We start from the raw sequence: 16851 nt of genomic DNA, 5'->3' as shown, positions 1-16851 counted from the left end.
GTGTGTGCTGCATATGTACGTTACACACCATCATAAGCGTAGACATAGCCTAAACCAGGTATCTCAAACTCAAATCACCACGAGGGCCACCTGAGGACTAGTACATTGGCTCGAGGGCCGCATCACTGAAAACTTTTCATACAACGATACAAAAGTACAGTCAAAAATGAAAAAAAGGAAGAGTAATATAGTATGCTATTAAAAGTCAATGTATTAACTTTTTAAAAACTGTAATGTGAAGAGGAGTTTTAGCAAAATATAAACACCTGTAACTATTCCTTATGTGGTCAGTAACACTGATGACGATCTACACTAACAGTCTATCAACATAGCTGTAATGGCATGAACTTTTTAAAGTAACTATTCATGCAAAATATGTTGCCACTTTTAACAAACATTCTTCCCAACTACTCACAAACAATCAATCATACATGCTGAACTTCATACCTCAGGCTGCTCATCTAGTCCATGAGGCCCTGCCCCACTTCTTACCATCCCTTCCCTGCCCCCATTCCAACCCCTTCCCCAAAGTCCCCACCCCAACTCCGCCCCTCCCTGCCCCTATTCCAACCCCTTCTACAAATCCCCGCCCCAGCCCCTCCTCTTTTCCGCCTCCTTCCCCAAGCGCACCACATCCCTGCTACTCTCCCCCTTCCTGGAAATGGAAAGTCCTAAGCGGCGCCAAACAGGTGTTTGGTGGCGGGAAGCACTGGGAGGCAGGCAGAGGAGCGGAGACGCGGTGCGCTCAGGGAGGGAAAGAAGGGGGGTGGAGGGAACGGAGCTTGGCTGCCAATGGAGTCAGCGCCTATGGAGGGCTGCAGGAAATAACTTCACGGGCCGCCGCGTGTTTGAGACCCCTAGCCTAAACCAAGGAACAGCTGGGCTGGCAAAGACTGGTAACAATAAGACCAAGTTGAAGCTGAGGAATGACCCCGAATGTGAATATGAATATGAAGAGCCAGGGGTTCTCACAAGAAATTTTGGTGGCCTCAGAGTGTGGCCACCAACTCTTGCTGGTGGCCGCTTTGACAATTTTTCCTAAAATACTTTATTAACTTTAGAACAATAAATATGCACATATACATGTCTAAATCATAATTTACGTAGGTTTTTATTGCACTCAATAATAAAAATAATGTACAGTTGTCTCTATTCTTTAGTGGACCAAAACACAATATAAACAAATAATTTGCTTTGCATGGTCTTGTCTTTTTCTTGTTTCTTTTGCCCCCCCGCACCTCCCTTTTTTTTAAAAAAAAGACTGGCTAGCTCATAAGTCTGTTTCTATGAAAAGTGTATGTTTGTTAACACTGCTTTGCCTCCCCAATGACAACACAGGAGCCTGTGGCTGCACAAAAAGCTCCTGGTGGCTGCATGCGGCCACAGTGGTTGCATTTGAGAAACACTGGCCTATAAAAACACTTGAACAATGGCGTAATACTCCCTCTAATTGAAGAAATTTAAAAAGAATACTGAAAGAGTATAGCTTACTAGTTTGCCTTGTAATAAAATTACAGCTAATTTTTTTAACTGTTTAAAGCTAGATCTTTTCACAGAATGGCTTTCCTACTATTCATTTGGATTACTACTCACTCACTGGTCAAATCTTCAGTGTTACTAAACAGAAAGTGAACTACATTACTAAAATGACCTTTAAATCTGGTTAGTTGCAGGGACAGAGTGGAGTGAAATTTAAAAAAAAAGATAAAGGATTTTCTTTTCATGGAGTAAAAACCACTGGGAGCACTCTTTTTTTTAAATGCACAAATGAACATTTTCTGTGCAAAAACAAACATCTGCAGAAAAGTAAAGATAGCACATCTGGTATAATACCATTCTATTGTAAGTTTCCTTATTTTATTCTTGATCTGAAATTTAAGCAAAGTGTAACTATAAATAGAACAAAAGATAGTAAATAGTAAAACTAAAAGCTAAACTGCAATCTCCATTTTTGTTAAAATGCAAATTGCAAAATTTTGTTAAAATGCAAAATTTGTTAATATGCAAATTAAAATATTCAGTTTATATTGGAAAGTTATTTTTTCATTTTTTTTTTAAGTTCTAACAACACAGCTACTGTATTTGTTTAAAAATAACTGTTTAGGAAGTATACGCAAATCATAAGAACCAAAATTACAATATTAATCATTAGAAAACAGAATATATATTTTAGAGAAACTGATGAATTTTAAACACTTAATGCCCATATTCTCTAAATATGCATGTGAATGTATACAAATATTCATTTACAGTCCCATAAACTATGTAAACTAAGAATGTCTCTAAAAAAGTCCTGTTTGATCTGTGTCTAATTCAAAGATTAGTTTCCTAAATCTGCACTGCAGTAATGAAGTATAATAGCTCTGCTCATCATGTGATTCATGAATTGTATGACTGTCTTACACTTATCCATTAATAGATATTGCCCTTAAAACAAAAAATTAACCTAAAATAAAATATGTTAAAGTTATGCTGAGTTAGAAACAAGTTAAAAGCTGTGGTGCCTTATAGGAGTTGTACTTTTGGTGCTTCATGACCCCCATATTCCCTCTATGGACTAGGCTCCCTAGCTGGACTACATCTCCCATGGTAAAATTTTCCATGTTTTAAAGGATTTAAATCAGAACTTTGCTACTAATTCAGCATTTAATTTCTGTTATTTTCATTTAAAGTAAGTTTCTCTCCCCAGTTCTAACTCCTGAACCCTTCATAAAGCTGTTAGGACTGCAGGTTGCAAGTACTCCATTAGATAATAAAAATAATTACAGGACACCAACCTGATGAAATGGGTCATCTCTATATTCTTTTTTCACACAAGGATTAACTTGAGGGTTTTCTACATCTGTCTCACTGGTACAGGAAGACCGGCACTCTGCACAGTGCAACAGATCTTCCCATAGCACATCTTCTGTTTCCGATTCAGGCCTTGTGCTCTCAGAATCCTGTCTGGAACTTGAACAGCGTGAACTGCAACTAGTACCTGATTTAGGGGTATCCTGCAATTAAGATATACACTGGCATTAATTCAGTTTACATACTCTACCCTGTTTATTTAAAATGCCAATTACTAAAGTCAACTATAATAAATCCACTCATTTTAATTTTCCAGTTTCACTGGAAATATAACAACAAACAGTACAGGTTTCAGAGCAGCAGCCATGTTAGTCTGTATCCATAAAAAGAACAGGACTAACAAATTTATTTGAGCATAAGCTTTCGTGAGCTACAGCCCACTTCATCGGATGCATAGAATGGAACATATAGTAAGAAGATTATATATATATATACACACACACACAAAGAACATGAAAAGGTGGAGTAAGAGGCTAATTAATTAAGATGAGCTATTATCAACAGGAGAAAAAAAAGTTTTGTAGTGATAATCAAGATGGCCCATTTAGACAGTTGACAAGAAGGTGTGAGGATACTTAACGTAGGGAAATAGATTCAATATGTGTAATGACCCAGCCACTCCCAGTCTCTATTCAAACCCAGGTTAATGGTATCTAGTTTGCATATTAATTCAAGCTCAGCAGTTTCTTGTTTGAGTCTGGTTTTGAAGCTTTTCTGTTGCAAAATTGCCACCTTTAGATCTGTTACTAAGTGGCCCAAGAGGCTGAAGTGCTCTCCTACCGGTTTTTGAATGTTATGATTCTTGATGCCAGATTTGTATCCATTTATTCTTTTGTGTAGAGACTGTCCGGTTTGGCCAATGTACGTGGCAGAGGGGCATTGCTTGCACATGATGGCATATATCACATTGGTAGATGTGCAGGTGAACGAGCCTGATGGCATGGCTAATGTGATTAGGTTCTATGATGGTATCACTTGAATAAATATGTGGACCGAGTTGGCATCGGGCTTTGTTGCAAGGATAGGTTCCTGGGTAAGTGTTTTTGTTGTGTGGTGTGTGGTTGCTGGAGAGTATTTGCTTCAGGTTGGGGGGCTGTCTGTAAGCGAGGACTGGTCTATCTCCCAAGATCTGTGAGAGTGAGGGATCGTTTTTCAGGACAGGTTGTAGAGCTTTGATGATGCGCTGGAGAGGTTTTAGTTGGGGGCTGAAGGTGACCGTTAGTGGCGTTGTGTTATTTTCTTTTTTGGGCCTGTCCTGTAGTAGGTGACTTCTGGGTACTCTTCTGGCTCTGTCAATCTGTTTTTTCACTTCAGCAGGTGGATATTGTAGTTTTAAGAATGCTTGATAGAGATCTTGTAGGTGTTTGTCTCTGTCTGAGGGATTGGACCAAATGAGGTTGTATCTTAGAGCTTGGCTGTAGACAATGGACTGTCTGGTATGTCCTGGATGGAAGCTGTAGGTAAGTATAGTGGTCCGTAGGTTTCCAGTATAGGGTCGTGTTTATGTGACCATCGCTTATTAGCACAGTAGCGTCCAGGAAATGGACCGGTTGTGTGGACTGGTCTAGGCTGAGGTTGATGGTGGGATGGAAATTGTTGAAATCATGGTGCAATTCATAGATATTAAGGTCAGAAGGGACCATTATGATCATCTAGTCCAGCCTCAAGGGCTTCTTTTCCATGCGTCCAGATGATGAAGATGTCATCAATGTAGCGCAAGTAGAGTAGGAGTGTTAGGGGACGAGAGCTAAGGAAGCGTTGTTCTAAGTCAGCCATAAACAGTACAAGTATTATTAAGAACTGAAGTTACTCAGTTCCAATTTCACTGTTGCCTTTGTAGGCTACATTACACACTACAGTTTAAATATTCCAGTCTACCTCTTCCACATAAGTATTCTAAATGTGAAAGAGAAAATATTTTGAGTTAATCACTTGAGTTAACTGTGATTAGTTGACAGCTATAATTCCAGCTGATTCTTTCAAATGTCCTTTACCACCACAGGCTGGATTTATAGGAGCAGTGGTTCTTCAAGTAGATGCAGCCATGTATTCCACTAACTGGAAATTGAGGCTTGAGTTATGTACATAAAATTAACATAGAAATATGACTGAGAATCAAGAAACCTTCATTCATACCAATATTTTAACAGAAAAAAGAAAAAATTTAGATGGACTTTTTTTTTGTCAGCATTTGCTGATTCATCGAAATCAAAACATTTCAGGGTACCATGTCAATTTTGATGAAATTTCCCCTGAAACCAGGGGTTGTAGATGAAGGCCGCACATTGAGTGGATGTTTTCAGAGAACTATCCACAATGACTCCAAGATCTCCTTCTTGAGTGGTAACAGCTAATTTAGATCCCATCATTTGATACATAATTGGGATTATGTTTTCCAATGCAGATTACTTTGCATTTATCAATATTGAATTTCATCTGCTATTTTGTTCCCCAGTCCCTATTCTTGAGAGATCCTTTTGTAGCTCTTTGCAGTCTGCCTGGGACTTAACTATCTCAAATAGTTTTGTATCATCTGTGCGTTTTGTCACTGCACTGTTTACCCCTTTTTCCGGATCATTTATGAATATGTTGAATATGACTGGTCCCAGTACAGACCCCTGGGGGACACCACTATTCACCTCTCTCCAGTCTGAAAACTGACCATTTATTCCTATCCTTTGTTTCCTATCTTTTAACAAAGTTATCAATCCATGAGAAGATCTTCCCTCTTATCCCATGACAGCTTACTTTGCTTAAGAGCCTTTGGTAAGGGATCTTGTCAAATCTTTCTGAAAATCTAAATACACTATATCCATTGGATCCCCCTTGTCCACATGCTTGTTGACCCCTCAAAGAATTCTATTAGAATGGTGAGGCATGATTTCCCTTTACAAAAAACATGTTGACTATTCCCCAACAAATTATGTTCATCTACATGTCAGATAATTTTGTTCTTTACTATAGTTTCAGCCTGACTTCAGTACCGGGCAAATGGGCCTGTAATTCCCAGGATCACCTCTGGAGCCCTTTTTAAAAATTGGCATCACATTAGCTATCCTCCAGTCATTTGGTACAGAAATTGATTTAAATGATAGGTTACAGACTACAGTTAGTAGTTCTGGCAATTTCACATCTGAGTTCCTTCAGAGCTCTTGGGTCAATACCATCTGGTCCTGGTGACTTATTACTGTTTAGTGAATCAATTTGTTCCAAAACCTCCTCAATGACACCTCAATCTGGGACAGTTCCTCAGATTTGTCACCTAAAGAAATGAAACTTGCTACCATGGTATTGAAGAAGACTGATCTTCTCTGAATTGGAGAACGAAATGTTAATAATGCTGCCAGATGCACTTTCAATAAACTGAACACAAGCCCCAATGACTGAAGGTGCAGCAGGTAGTCCAAAATGTCCTGGATAGAAGCCAGTGTTGGTTGGATTCCACAGGCTAATGACCACACTGAAAATCACTTCCATTTCACTGAACAGGCCATCCTGGTGGATGGTTTTCCACTGTTAAGGAGGACTTGTTGAACAGTCAAACACTGCTCTCCTTCCTCATTTACTTACAGTAGAACCCCATTTATCTGAGCCTCTGTTATCCGGCTCTCCGTGTTAACTGAACTATAAATAGCTATATTTAATTGAGGCCAACAGCAGCAGAGCTTGGGTGGTCTGCTCTGGGTGGCTAGTAGTTTGGTTAACACAGAGAGCCAGATAATGGAGAGCTGGATAAACGGGATTCTACTGTATATCAATAAAACACTGTGTTCAACTGATAGCTATATATATTGTGGCTATGAAAACTGAAGTTCAGTGTTCCATTTTAATTGCATTAAAAAAGCAGATATTTATTTATTTTTAAATCAGCAAATTTTGGATTTTTATCACGGAAAACTAGAATCCCTGCTTCTGAGTGAGTAGGTTGGGACAGGGAAGAAGCAGTACGGAAAGTTGAATACACAGTGAAAGAAGGTCAGAGAGCTGGCATTATTTCAGCCACACTGGGGTAATGAGAATAAGCTTGGTCCAATCCAGCTTGAGTTTAAGGATGAGCTGAGGGATGATTGGCACTGAGGGAAAGACGTACAAGAGAGCTGACCACCAGCTTGGACTGACGCCCCCCTTGAAAACAGAACAGACAACATTTCCTGTTGTCCCTTGGAATGCCTTGGCAAACATGCTCTAGATGAATCCACCATTACAAGGACCCCAGAACCACCAGAGGAACACAAACCAGTCTGTCTAGAGGATGAAAAGTAGAATGGTAGATCATCCTGAGCTACATCTGAAAGGAGTGAAGGCACAGCCTTGGAAACCGGACCACCTGCATGTAAGAGGATATGTAGTCCAAGAGCCTCAGTCATGTCCAAACTGTCATGGAAGGCTGAGACAGAAAACTAAGGCAAAGAGGGTGAATTATCTGAAAATGGTCTGTTGGCAGAAATGCTTTTGACATCAAAGAATCTAATATAGCCTTAATAAACTTGATCTTTTGAGTGGGAGTCAAAGTTGACTTTCCAGTGTTTAGGATGAGACTCAGATGGTCAAGCAAGCATAAAGTGGCACTGATGTGAGCAAGAACTTCATCTCTGGATTGGCCCCTCAGTCAAGTGTCATCCAGATATGGGAAGATGTAAATTTCCTTCTTCTTAATATTTGTTGTAACAATGACTATGCATCTGGTAAAAAACAGGGGGACAAAAGCGTTGAACGGAAACACTGTGTACTGAAAGAGGCATTCCATCAAGGTGAACTGAAGGAGCTTTCTAAACCACTGCATGAAAGTAGGCGTCCTGAAGGTTTAGAGCAGCAAGCCAGTTGTTCTGAGACACTGAGGGAGAATAGTCTATAGAGTGACCATTTGGAACCTCATCTACCCAATATATTTGTTGAGGCTGCAAAGGTAGAGGATGGCTCTTACTCCTTCCTTGGATTTCGGTATTAGGAAGTACCAGGAATAGAAGCTGTGATCCTAGTGTTCTGATGGAACCTCCTCCTTCACTCCCAAAGCCAGCAGAGCGCAGACCTGCTTGAGGAGCAGTATCTCATGAGTGGGGTCCTTGAAGAGAGGCAGGGAGGGAGGTTGTGGAGAGGAATTAGATGGCATAACCCAGTCTGATGGTGCTTAGCACCTAGCTGTCAGTGATAATCGAGCCCCAAGCATTGTGAAAGCAGGCCAGCCTGTCCCCAAAAGCAGCGAGATGAGGAGAGAGGAGCAACGATTGGAACAGTGGTCTGGACAAAGAAGTCTGCTGCTGCTGTTGAATGCCGTAGTGATGCTTCCCCACCACTGGTGTATACACCCCTAAAGACTGCAGCGTAGCCCTCTACCAGCTCATCAGCTTTGTCTAAAAACAGCATTTGGCTGCCAAAGGGCAAATTCTTAATGGCTTGCAGGACATTGCAGAATTCAGGCATTGCTCCAGTCAGGAAGTCCTCCTCATCGTGACCAGGGAGGCCACCACCCTGGCATAGGTGTCTGCAACATTCAGCACAGATTGCAAGGACGTCTTAGTCACCAAGCAGCCTTCAGTGACAAATACCCAAAATTCCTCTCACGAGGCTTTGGGCAGCTAGTCTGCGAATTTTGATATAGCGGTCCAGTCAACAAAACTGTACATGGACAGCAAGGCTTGCTGGTTAGCAATTCGCATCTGTAATGAAGAGGAGGTGTCCTGCCCAGGAGGTCCACTCATTTAGAGTCCCTATCCTTGGGCATGGACCTAAACCTGCCCTGCCGAGGTCTATCATTCACCACAGTTGGAACTAGGAAATTTGGGGCCAAATGGGAGTAAAACCCCTCAAATCCTGGCACGGGAATGAAATAGCTCTTTTCCATCACTTAGCTGCAGGCAACACTGAAGCCAATGTGATCCAGAGGGCCTTAGCCGGTTAAGAAGCGCATAATTGATACGGAGAGCGTCTGTCCCAGGTCAGGTGGCTGCAAGACATCTACTAATTTATGGGTGTTCTCTTGGAAGAGCTCCACTTGGATACTGAGGGAAGCAGTTACACTGCAAAAGGTCTTAGTACACTTAAAATCCTTCAGTACGGAAGAGCAGCACAGAATTATCCAGAGATGAAGGAGAGGCCCTTCACTGAGCCAAAGCAGGATCCTGTTCCAGGGCTGACGACTCTGGAAGCTTCACAAGGAGGACTGCCAGTGCCTGGGCCTGAGGCGGATCGATGGTCACCACTGCAGACCTGGCCAGTGATCTCGCCTTCAAGCGAGATGAAGAGCAGGATCTCTGCAACCGAGGAGCATCTCAGCGATTCCATGGAAGTCCATTGATGGCCAGTAGACATGGGGCCAAGGGCCTCAATCCCAATCACAAGATGAGCGTCAATCCTGCTACCCATTTCTTCAGAGAAGCGCCTTCCCTGGAACATGAAGCAGCAGCACTCTCAGAATCAGAGGGTGATCTTCAACCAGATGCCTGCTTCAGTACGGAGGCCCTCAACATGGCCTATTCAAGCATGTGCTGTTTCAGGCAAAGGTCCCGAGCCACTTGAGTCCATTTTTTGAACAATCTGCAGATCGCACAATGCTCTTTAACATGGGCCTTGCCAAGATAGAGTGGTGGGAATCATTGTTGGAGATCACTGTCCCACATGAAGGACAATGTTTAAACCCAGTGAGGGAATCACCAAGGAAAACAAACTAATATGACGAATATTAATCTAACAGTAGGGCCACGTTTACACTATAAACTTACACTGGTATAACTACGTTGCTCAGAGCTGTGAAAAATCCACATCTCTGAGCGATGCAGTTATACCAACCTAACCTCTGGTGTAGACAGCACCGTCAACAGGAGGCCTTCTCCCGTTGACATAGCTACCACCTCTCGCGGAGGTGGATTGACTACGCTGACAGGAAACACTCTCCCAATGGCATAGTAGTGTCTTCACTGAAGCAGCACAGCAGCACCAACACAGTTGCACTTATACAGCATTTTAAGTGTAGACCTGTCCTCAGGGTACTACTAAGTATCAAAAACAAGGGAAAAACTAAACTAGTTGATAGGTTGTGAGGTTAAGACCACACTGAGCTCTGACTGCAGCCACAGGTGGTAAGAAGGAATTGAGAGGTGTCCAGGCAGTGCTGCCTCATGTAGCATGGGGAGGGGCAATGGCCATGAGGCATGAGCATCACCCCTCTACAGGTGCAGCTAGGCAAACTTCTCCAGATCCAGTTAGTGGAATACATGGCTGCATCTACTTGAAGAACCACTGTTCCTATAAATCCAGCCTGTGGTGGTAAAGGACATTTGAAAGAATCAGCTGGAATTATAGCTGTCAACTAATCACAGTTACCTCAAGTGATTAACTCAAAACAAATTAACTTGATTAACAAAAATTACCGGAATTAATCGCAGTTTGAATAGCACTGTTCAACACTAGAATACAAAGTGTACAGTGCTCACTTTAAATCATTTTTATTACAAATATTTGTACTGTAAAAATGATAAAAAAATAGTATTTTTGAATTCACCTAGACAAGTACTGTAGTGCAAGCTCTTTATCGTGAAAGTGCAATTTACGAATGTAGACTTTTTTTAATCTAACTGCACTCAAAAACAAAACAACGTAAAACTTTAGAGCCTACAAGTCCACTCAGTCCTACTTTTTGTTCTGTCAATCGCTAAGACAAACAAGTTTGTTTACATTTACAGGAGATAATGCTACCTGCTTCTTATTTACAATGTTACCTGAAAGTGAAAACAGGAGCTCCCACAGCACTTCTGTAGCTGGCATTGCAAGTTATTTACAGGCCAGATATGCTAAACATTAGTATGTCCCTTCGGACACCATTCTAGAGGACGTGCTTCCATGCTGATGGTGCTCCTTAAAAAAATGTGTTTATTAAATTTGTAACTGAATTCCTTGGTGGAGAATTCCATGGTTTTACCCCCATTCTGCCATATACTTCGTGTTATGGCAATCTCGGATGATGACCCAGCATATGTTGTTCGATTTAAGAACACTTTAATTGCAGATTTGACAAAATGCAAAGAAGGTACCAATATAAGATTTCTAGAGATAGCTACAGCACTCAGCCCAACATTTAAGAATCTGAAGTGCTTCCCAAAATCTGAGAGGGACAAGGTGTGAAACATGGTGTCAGAAATTTTAAAAGAGCAACACTACAATTTGATACTACAGAACCCAAGCCACCGAAAAAGAAAATCAACTTTCTGTTGGTGGCATCTGACTCAGATGAGGAATATGAACATGTGTCAGTCCATACTGCTTTGGACAATTGAGCAGAACCCATCATCAGCATGGAAGCATGTCCTCTGGAACAGTGATCGAAGCATGAAGGGGCATACATGTTTAACATATCTGGCATGTAAATAACTTGCAATGCCAGCTACAACAGTGCCATGCAAACACCTGATCTCCCTTTCAGGTGACATTGTAGATAAGAAGCAGACAGCATTACCTCCTGTAAATGTAAACAAACTTGTTTGTCATAGCAATTGGCTGAACAAGAAGTAGGACTTAGTGGACGTCCAGGCTCTAAAGTTTTACATTGTTTTATTTTTGAGTGCAGTTATGTAAAAAAAATAAAATAAATAAAAATCTATATTTGTAAGTTACACTTTCATGATAAAGAGCTTGCACTACAGTACTCGTGTGAGGTGACTTGAAAAATACCATCTCTTCTGTTTATTTTTTACAGTGCAAATATGTGTAATAAAAATAAAGTGAGAACTGTACACTTTGTATTGTGTTGTAATTGAAATCAATATATTTGAAAAATGTAGAAAACATCCAAAAATATTTAAATAAATGGTATTCTATTATTGTTTGACAGTGTTATTAAAACTGCGATTAATCACAATTAATTTTTTTAACTGTTTGACAGTCCTAGCTAGAATACTAAGTATTCACTAGTTTGCTTTAAAGCCTGCACGCCTTTAACAAAAGGATACAAGTTGTCACCTGAGAATTCTATTTCCATTTGGTTCCCCACATCTGAATTTCATTTCTATGAAGGACTCCACCAATAAGGGAGTGCTGGGTTGCTGCTCTGCTCTTTGACTTCACTAGCTCTTTAAATCAAAATATTGGAACTTCTTTTGTTGCCATGCAACAGTTGTGGCTTCAATAGCATACCCCATATTCTGAGTAATTGAAAAGAATGTTACACACTCATATCCAGGAGAACCTCCACATTGGTGGATCCACTCACAATAGAACTTGTAGGTAGAATCAAATTCTCTTGTCTGCTCAGAGTTCCCCTCATATGGGCTAATGGACTTATTGGAGATGATGGTAAAAGAAGGTAGGGTGCAGTCTGAACTATTTTCAGAGTAACAGCCGTGTTAGTCTGTCTTTGCAAAAAGAAAAGGAGACTAACCAATTTATTTGAGCATGAGCTTTCGTGAGCTAAAGCTCACTTCAACGGATGCATACCGTGGAAACTGCAGTAGACATTATATACACACATAGACCATGAAACAATACCCCCTCCCACCCCACTGTCCTGCTGGTAATAGCTTATCTAAAGTGATCATCAAGTTGGGCCATTTCCAGCACAAATCCAGGTTTTCTCACCCTCCGCCCCCTCCCAACTCACTCTCCTGCTGGTAATAGCCCATCCAAAGTGACCACTCTCTTCACAATGTGTATGATAATCAAGGTGGGTCATTTCCAGCACAAATCCAGGTTCTCTCACCCCCCCCACCCCCATACACACACAAACTCACTCTCCTGCTGGTAATACCTTATCTAAAGTGATCATTAAGTTGGGTGAGAAAACCTGGATTTGTGCTGGAAATGGCTCAACTTAATGATCACTTTAGATAAGCTATTACCAGCAGGAGAGTGAGTTTGTGTGTGTATGGGGGTGGGGGGGGGTGAGAAAACCTGGATTTGTGCTGGAAATGGCCCAACTTGATGATCGCTTTAGATAAGCTATTACCAGCAGGACAGTGGGGTGGGAGGGGGTATTGTTTCATGGTCTCTGTGTGTATATAATGTCTACTGCAGTTTCCACGGCATGCATCCGATGAAGCGAGCTGTAGCTCACGAAAGCTCATGCTCAAATAAATTGGTTAGTCTCTAAGGTGCCACAAGTACTCCTTTTCAGTCTGAACTATGACATGGAGAAAGCACTAGCATCAACATAGTAATGACTAAAAGTGCAAAACAGATTAGGAAAGTCTGCTAAATCTCTGGCAAGAAAGCTTTCTTCCTCACATAAGAGGAAACTAATTTCCTAGATGAATACACCTCCAAAGGAGATGGTTGCTGCATAATGGGGCTGCTTCTGGAAGGCAAAATAGAAAGCAGCGAAGCTCTGATGTGCAACTGTCCCCACCCAAAGAAGTGAAAAACATGCTAAGTTCAAAGTGATTCTTGTGCAAACTGGACACCAAATCGCAATGATTCCCAAAGACAATTACTTCACAGAAATATTTTTAACAAGCGTCAGGAATTATTAAAATGGACAAGATAACCACTAAATTCCAATGATCCAGAATGTGTTCAGAAGAAATAAGCTCAATGGAGATGTTGACAAATCAGTTACAAAAAGGACTTCTGGGAAAAGAACATACCTCCACAGGGTAGTGTTTCTTATAATGGTGGGATTTCCTGCTTCGAAGAGCACAGTCACTAGAAGCACGTTCTACATTACGGCGTAAGGGATATCCAGATTCAGGTCCCTCCTCACTTGAAACTTCATCAGATACATTTGTTACTGTCCTGTGTGTATCCTAGACCAATTAACAATTTACTATTAGTAAATCACACTATTTTTTCATAATGGTCTTTTAATTCATTTTAAGTACTGCAATCAATTTTCTCTCATCAATTCTTTTAATTAAAAAATATTTAATAATCCCCTTTTGCTGAGTAGGGCATAGAAAACAGTTTCCCTCTTTTAGGTTGTTGACTGCATGGAAAGGTGGTACCGGAAGTGATATACAATAGAAGATTATAACATACTAAAGTGGGTGATTAATCATTGCACAGCAGTCTTGTGTCAGGCCAATTCATACTATACGACAGAATGGATTCAAGATATTTATGTTCCAAGTGATGTTTTAGGTGCAGTCACAGCAACCCCAAATGGTATATCACTGTGACCTCAAAAGAAAAAAAAAAGTGACATTCTATTCTTGGTTTTGTCATCTCAAACATAGTAATTTATATTACCAGCTTTTTCCAATCTTAAAATGTAATTTATTTCTACCACCTCTCCCACCAAACCCAAAGAAGTGTAAGTCCATAATCAACTATAGAATGCTTGGACTGTGAGCATATATCATTCCCTGGTTTCATGCTAATGTAGAAGCTGCCCCCACAAAAGGAAAATGGTAGGAGCGACCACCAAGAAAATTTCAGTTTTCATTCTAAAGGGTTTTTTTTTTGTTTTTTTTTTTAAGAAAAATATACTAGTTTCATAGAGGACAACAATGAAAGTCTCTTTGGCTTCTGCCCTCCAATTTCTAAATTTCCAAGGGTGATTTTTACTTCAGTGCGCTGCCAGGGAAAGAAGCATTCAACAGCTGATTGTTTTGTCATAAAGACCATTATCACAAAAATATCCATTACTGTATTTCATTCCACCTTTTCTTTTCTGTTTTTTTTCTTCAAACAAGTGGCTCCAACAGGTATGGGACGGAAGGAAAGCATTATCCCAGAGGAGATTCTGGGTGGCTCAGCTGCTCTAAATCAACCAGAATAGTGTATTGATTTTTTATGCTTCTGATGGACAGTGGCCTCTTGCAAACTGAACTGTAAGAATCATTATACTACTCAGAAGTTATTATGTTTCATATTTTTTTCCTAAAGTGTATTAGTATGGTAATTAGCAATGACAACGGTAATTGACAACACTGGTATGAAGTCTTCAGGCTCATTTTTTCTCTAATTTTACATTACTGCTTCAATACGAAGTTCTATATTTTTACTCCTGAAAGCTCTCTCTTGTTGGAAGGGCAGATACTGGTCAATCTTATCTTAGTACCTCTAAGAGTATGTCTTCACTACCCGCCACATCGGCGGCAGCGATCGATCCAGCGGGGGTCGATTTATCGCGTCTAGTCTAGACACGATAAATCGACCCCCGAGCACTCTCCCGTCAACTCCTGAACTCCAGAGCTGCGAGAGGCGCAGGCAGAGTCGACGGGGGAGCGGCAGCAGTCGATTCACCGCAATGAAGACACCATGGTAAGTCATAGAATCATAGAATATCAGGGTTGGAAGGGACCTCAGGAGGTCATCTAGTCCAAACCCCTGCTCAAAGCAGGATCAATCCCCAACTAAATCATCCCAGCCAGGGCTTTGTCAAGCCTGACCTTAAAAACATCTAAGGAAGGAGATTCCACCACCTCCCTAGGTAACGCATTCCAGTGTTTCACCACCCTCCTAGTGAAAAAGATTTTCCTAATATCCAACCTAAACCTCCCCCACTGCAACTTGAGACCATTACTCCTTGTTCTGTCATCAGCTACCACCGAGATCCATCCTCTTTGAAACCCCCTTTCAGGTAGTTGAAAGCAGCTATCAAATCCCCCCTCATTCTTCCCTTCCGCAGACTAAATAATCCCAGTTCCCTCAGCCTCTCCTCATAAGTCATGTGTTCCAGTCCCCAATCATTTTGGTTGCCCTCCGCTGGACTCTTTCCAATTTTTCCACATCCTTCTTGTAGTGTGGGACCCAAAACCGGACACAGTACTCCAGATGAGGCCTCACCAATGTCGAATAGAGGGGAACGATCACGTCCCTCGATCTGCTGGCAATGCCCCTACCTATACATGCCAAAATGCCATTGGCCTTCTTGGCAACAACGGCACACTGTTAACTCATATCCAGCTTCTCGTCCACTGTAACCCCTAGGTCCTTTTCTGCAGAACTGCTGCCGAGCCATTCGGTCCCTAGTCTGTAGCAGTGCATGGGGTTCTTCCGCCCTAAGTGCAGGACTCTACACTTGTCCTTGTTAATCCTCATCAGATTTCTTTTGGCCCAATCCTCTAATTTGTCTAGGGCCCTCTGTATTCTATCTCTACCCTCCAGCGTATCTACCTCTCCTCCCAGTTTAGTGTCATCTGCAAACTTGCTGAGGGTGCAATCCACACCATCCTCCAGATCATTTATGAAGATATTGAACAAAACCGGCCCCAGGACCAACCCTTGGGGCACTCCACTTGATACCGGCTGCCAACTAGAAATGGAGCCATTGATCACTACCCGTTGAGCCCGACAATCTAGCCAAGTTTCTATCCACCTTATAGTCCATTCATCCAGCCCATACTTCTTTAACTTGCTGGCAAGAATACTGTGGGAGGCCATGTCAAAAGCTTTGCTGAAGTCAAGGAACAACACGTCCACCGCTTTCCCCTCATCCACAGAGCCAGTTATCTCATCATAGAAGGCAATTAGATTAGTCAGGCATGACTTGCCCTTGGTGAATCCATGCTGACTGTTCCTGATCACTTTCCTCTCCTCTAAGTGCTTCAGAATTGATTCCTTGAGGACCTGCTCCATGATTTTTCCAGGGACTGAGGAAAAATTTAAGTATGTCAACTTCAGCTACGTTATTAATGTAGCTGAAGTTGCGTAACTTAGATCAATCCCCCCCAGTGTAGACCAGGGCTAAGAAGCGTTGGCGGGTTGCTAGTAGCAGCCAGACATCAGGCAGAAGCAGGTTTCTTCCTGCTCTGCACTTCCACCTCTACAAATTCATCTACTCTCTTACAGATTAATGGTTGCATAAGTAATGCCAAGTACAACTATTGCATTTCTTTGTGTGGGGTTACATGTTTCTCACTGGGTAATTGCGGTTTCTCTGGTTGTGCATGTGCCTTTTGGACTTTGAATCAATGACATGGCAGCATTGCACAGGGTACAATTACATGGGATGAGCATGGGTGGCATGCTAAACTTATTGTTTATTTTGTCCACTGAGTTGCAACTTTGGGTGGGTGGTCCTAAAAGCAGGGTTTAGAATAATGGTGTGGCAATGACTGGGTCTCGCAA

General features: G+C 41.5%; 1 protein-coding gene across 3 annotated transcripts in view; it reads right to left on the bottom strand.

Moving 5' to 3' along the window:
* PHTF2 (putative homeodomain transcription factor 2) overlaps positions 1-16851 on the bottom strand; it is a 183417-nt gene that overhangs the window by 43954 nt on the left and 122612 nt on the right. For all 3 annotated transcript variants that reach the window (XM_084649563.1, XM_084649564.1, XM_084649562.1), the window contains 2 exons: positions 13425-13583; positions 2778-2996 (listed from right to left, as the gene is read on the bottom strand). In XM_084649563.1, coding sequence (XP_084505689.1) covers positions 2778-2996; positions 13425-13583 — 378 coding nt within the window. The remainder of the gene's footprint in view (positions 1-2777; positions 2997-13424; positions 13584-16851) is intronic.

The sequence above is a fragment of the Lepidochelys olivacea genome (genome assembly GCF_965140295.1).
Source record: "Lepidochelys olivacea isolate rLepOli2 genome assembly, chromosome: 1".
NCBI lineage: Eukaryota > Metazoa > Chordata > Testudines > Cheloniidae > Lepidochelys > Lepidochelys olivacea.
Note: the sequence above shows the minus strand (reverse complement) of the source record. Positions and strands in the feature narration are given on the sequence as shown.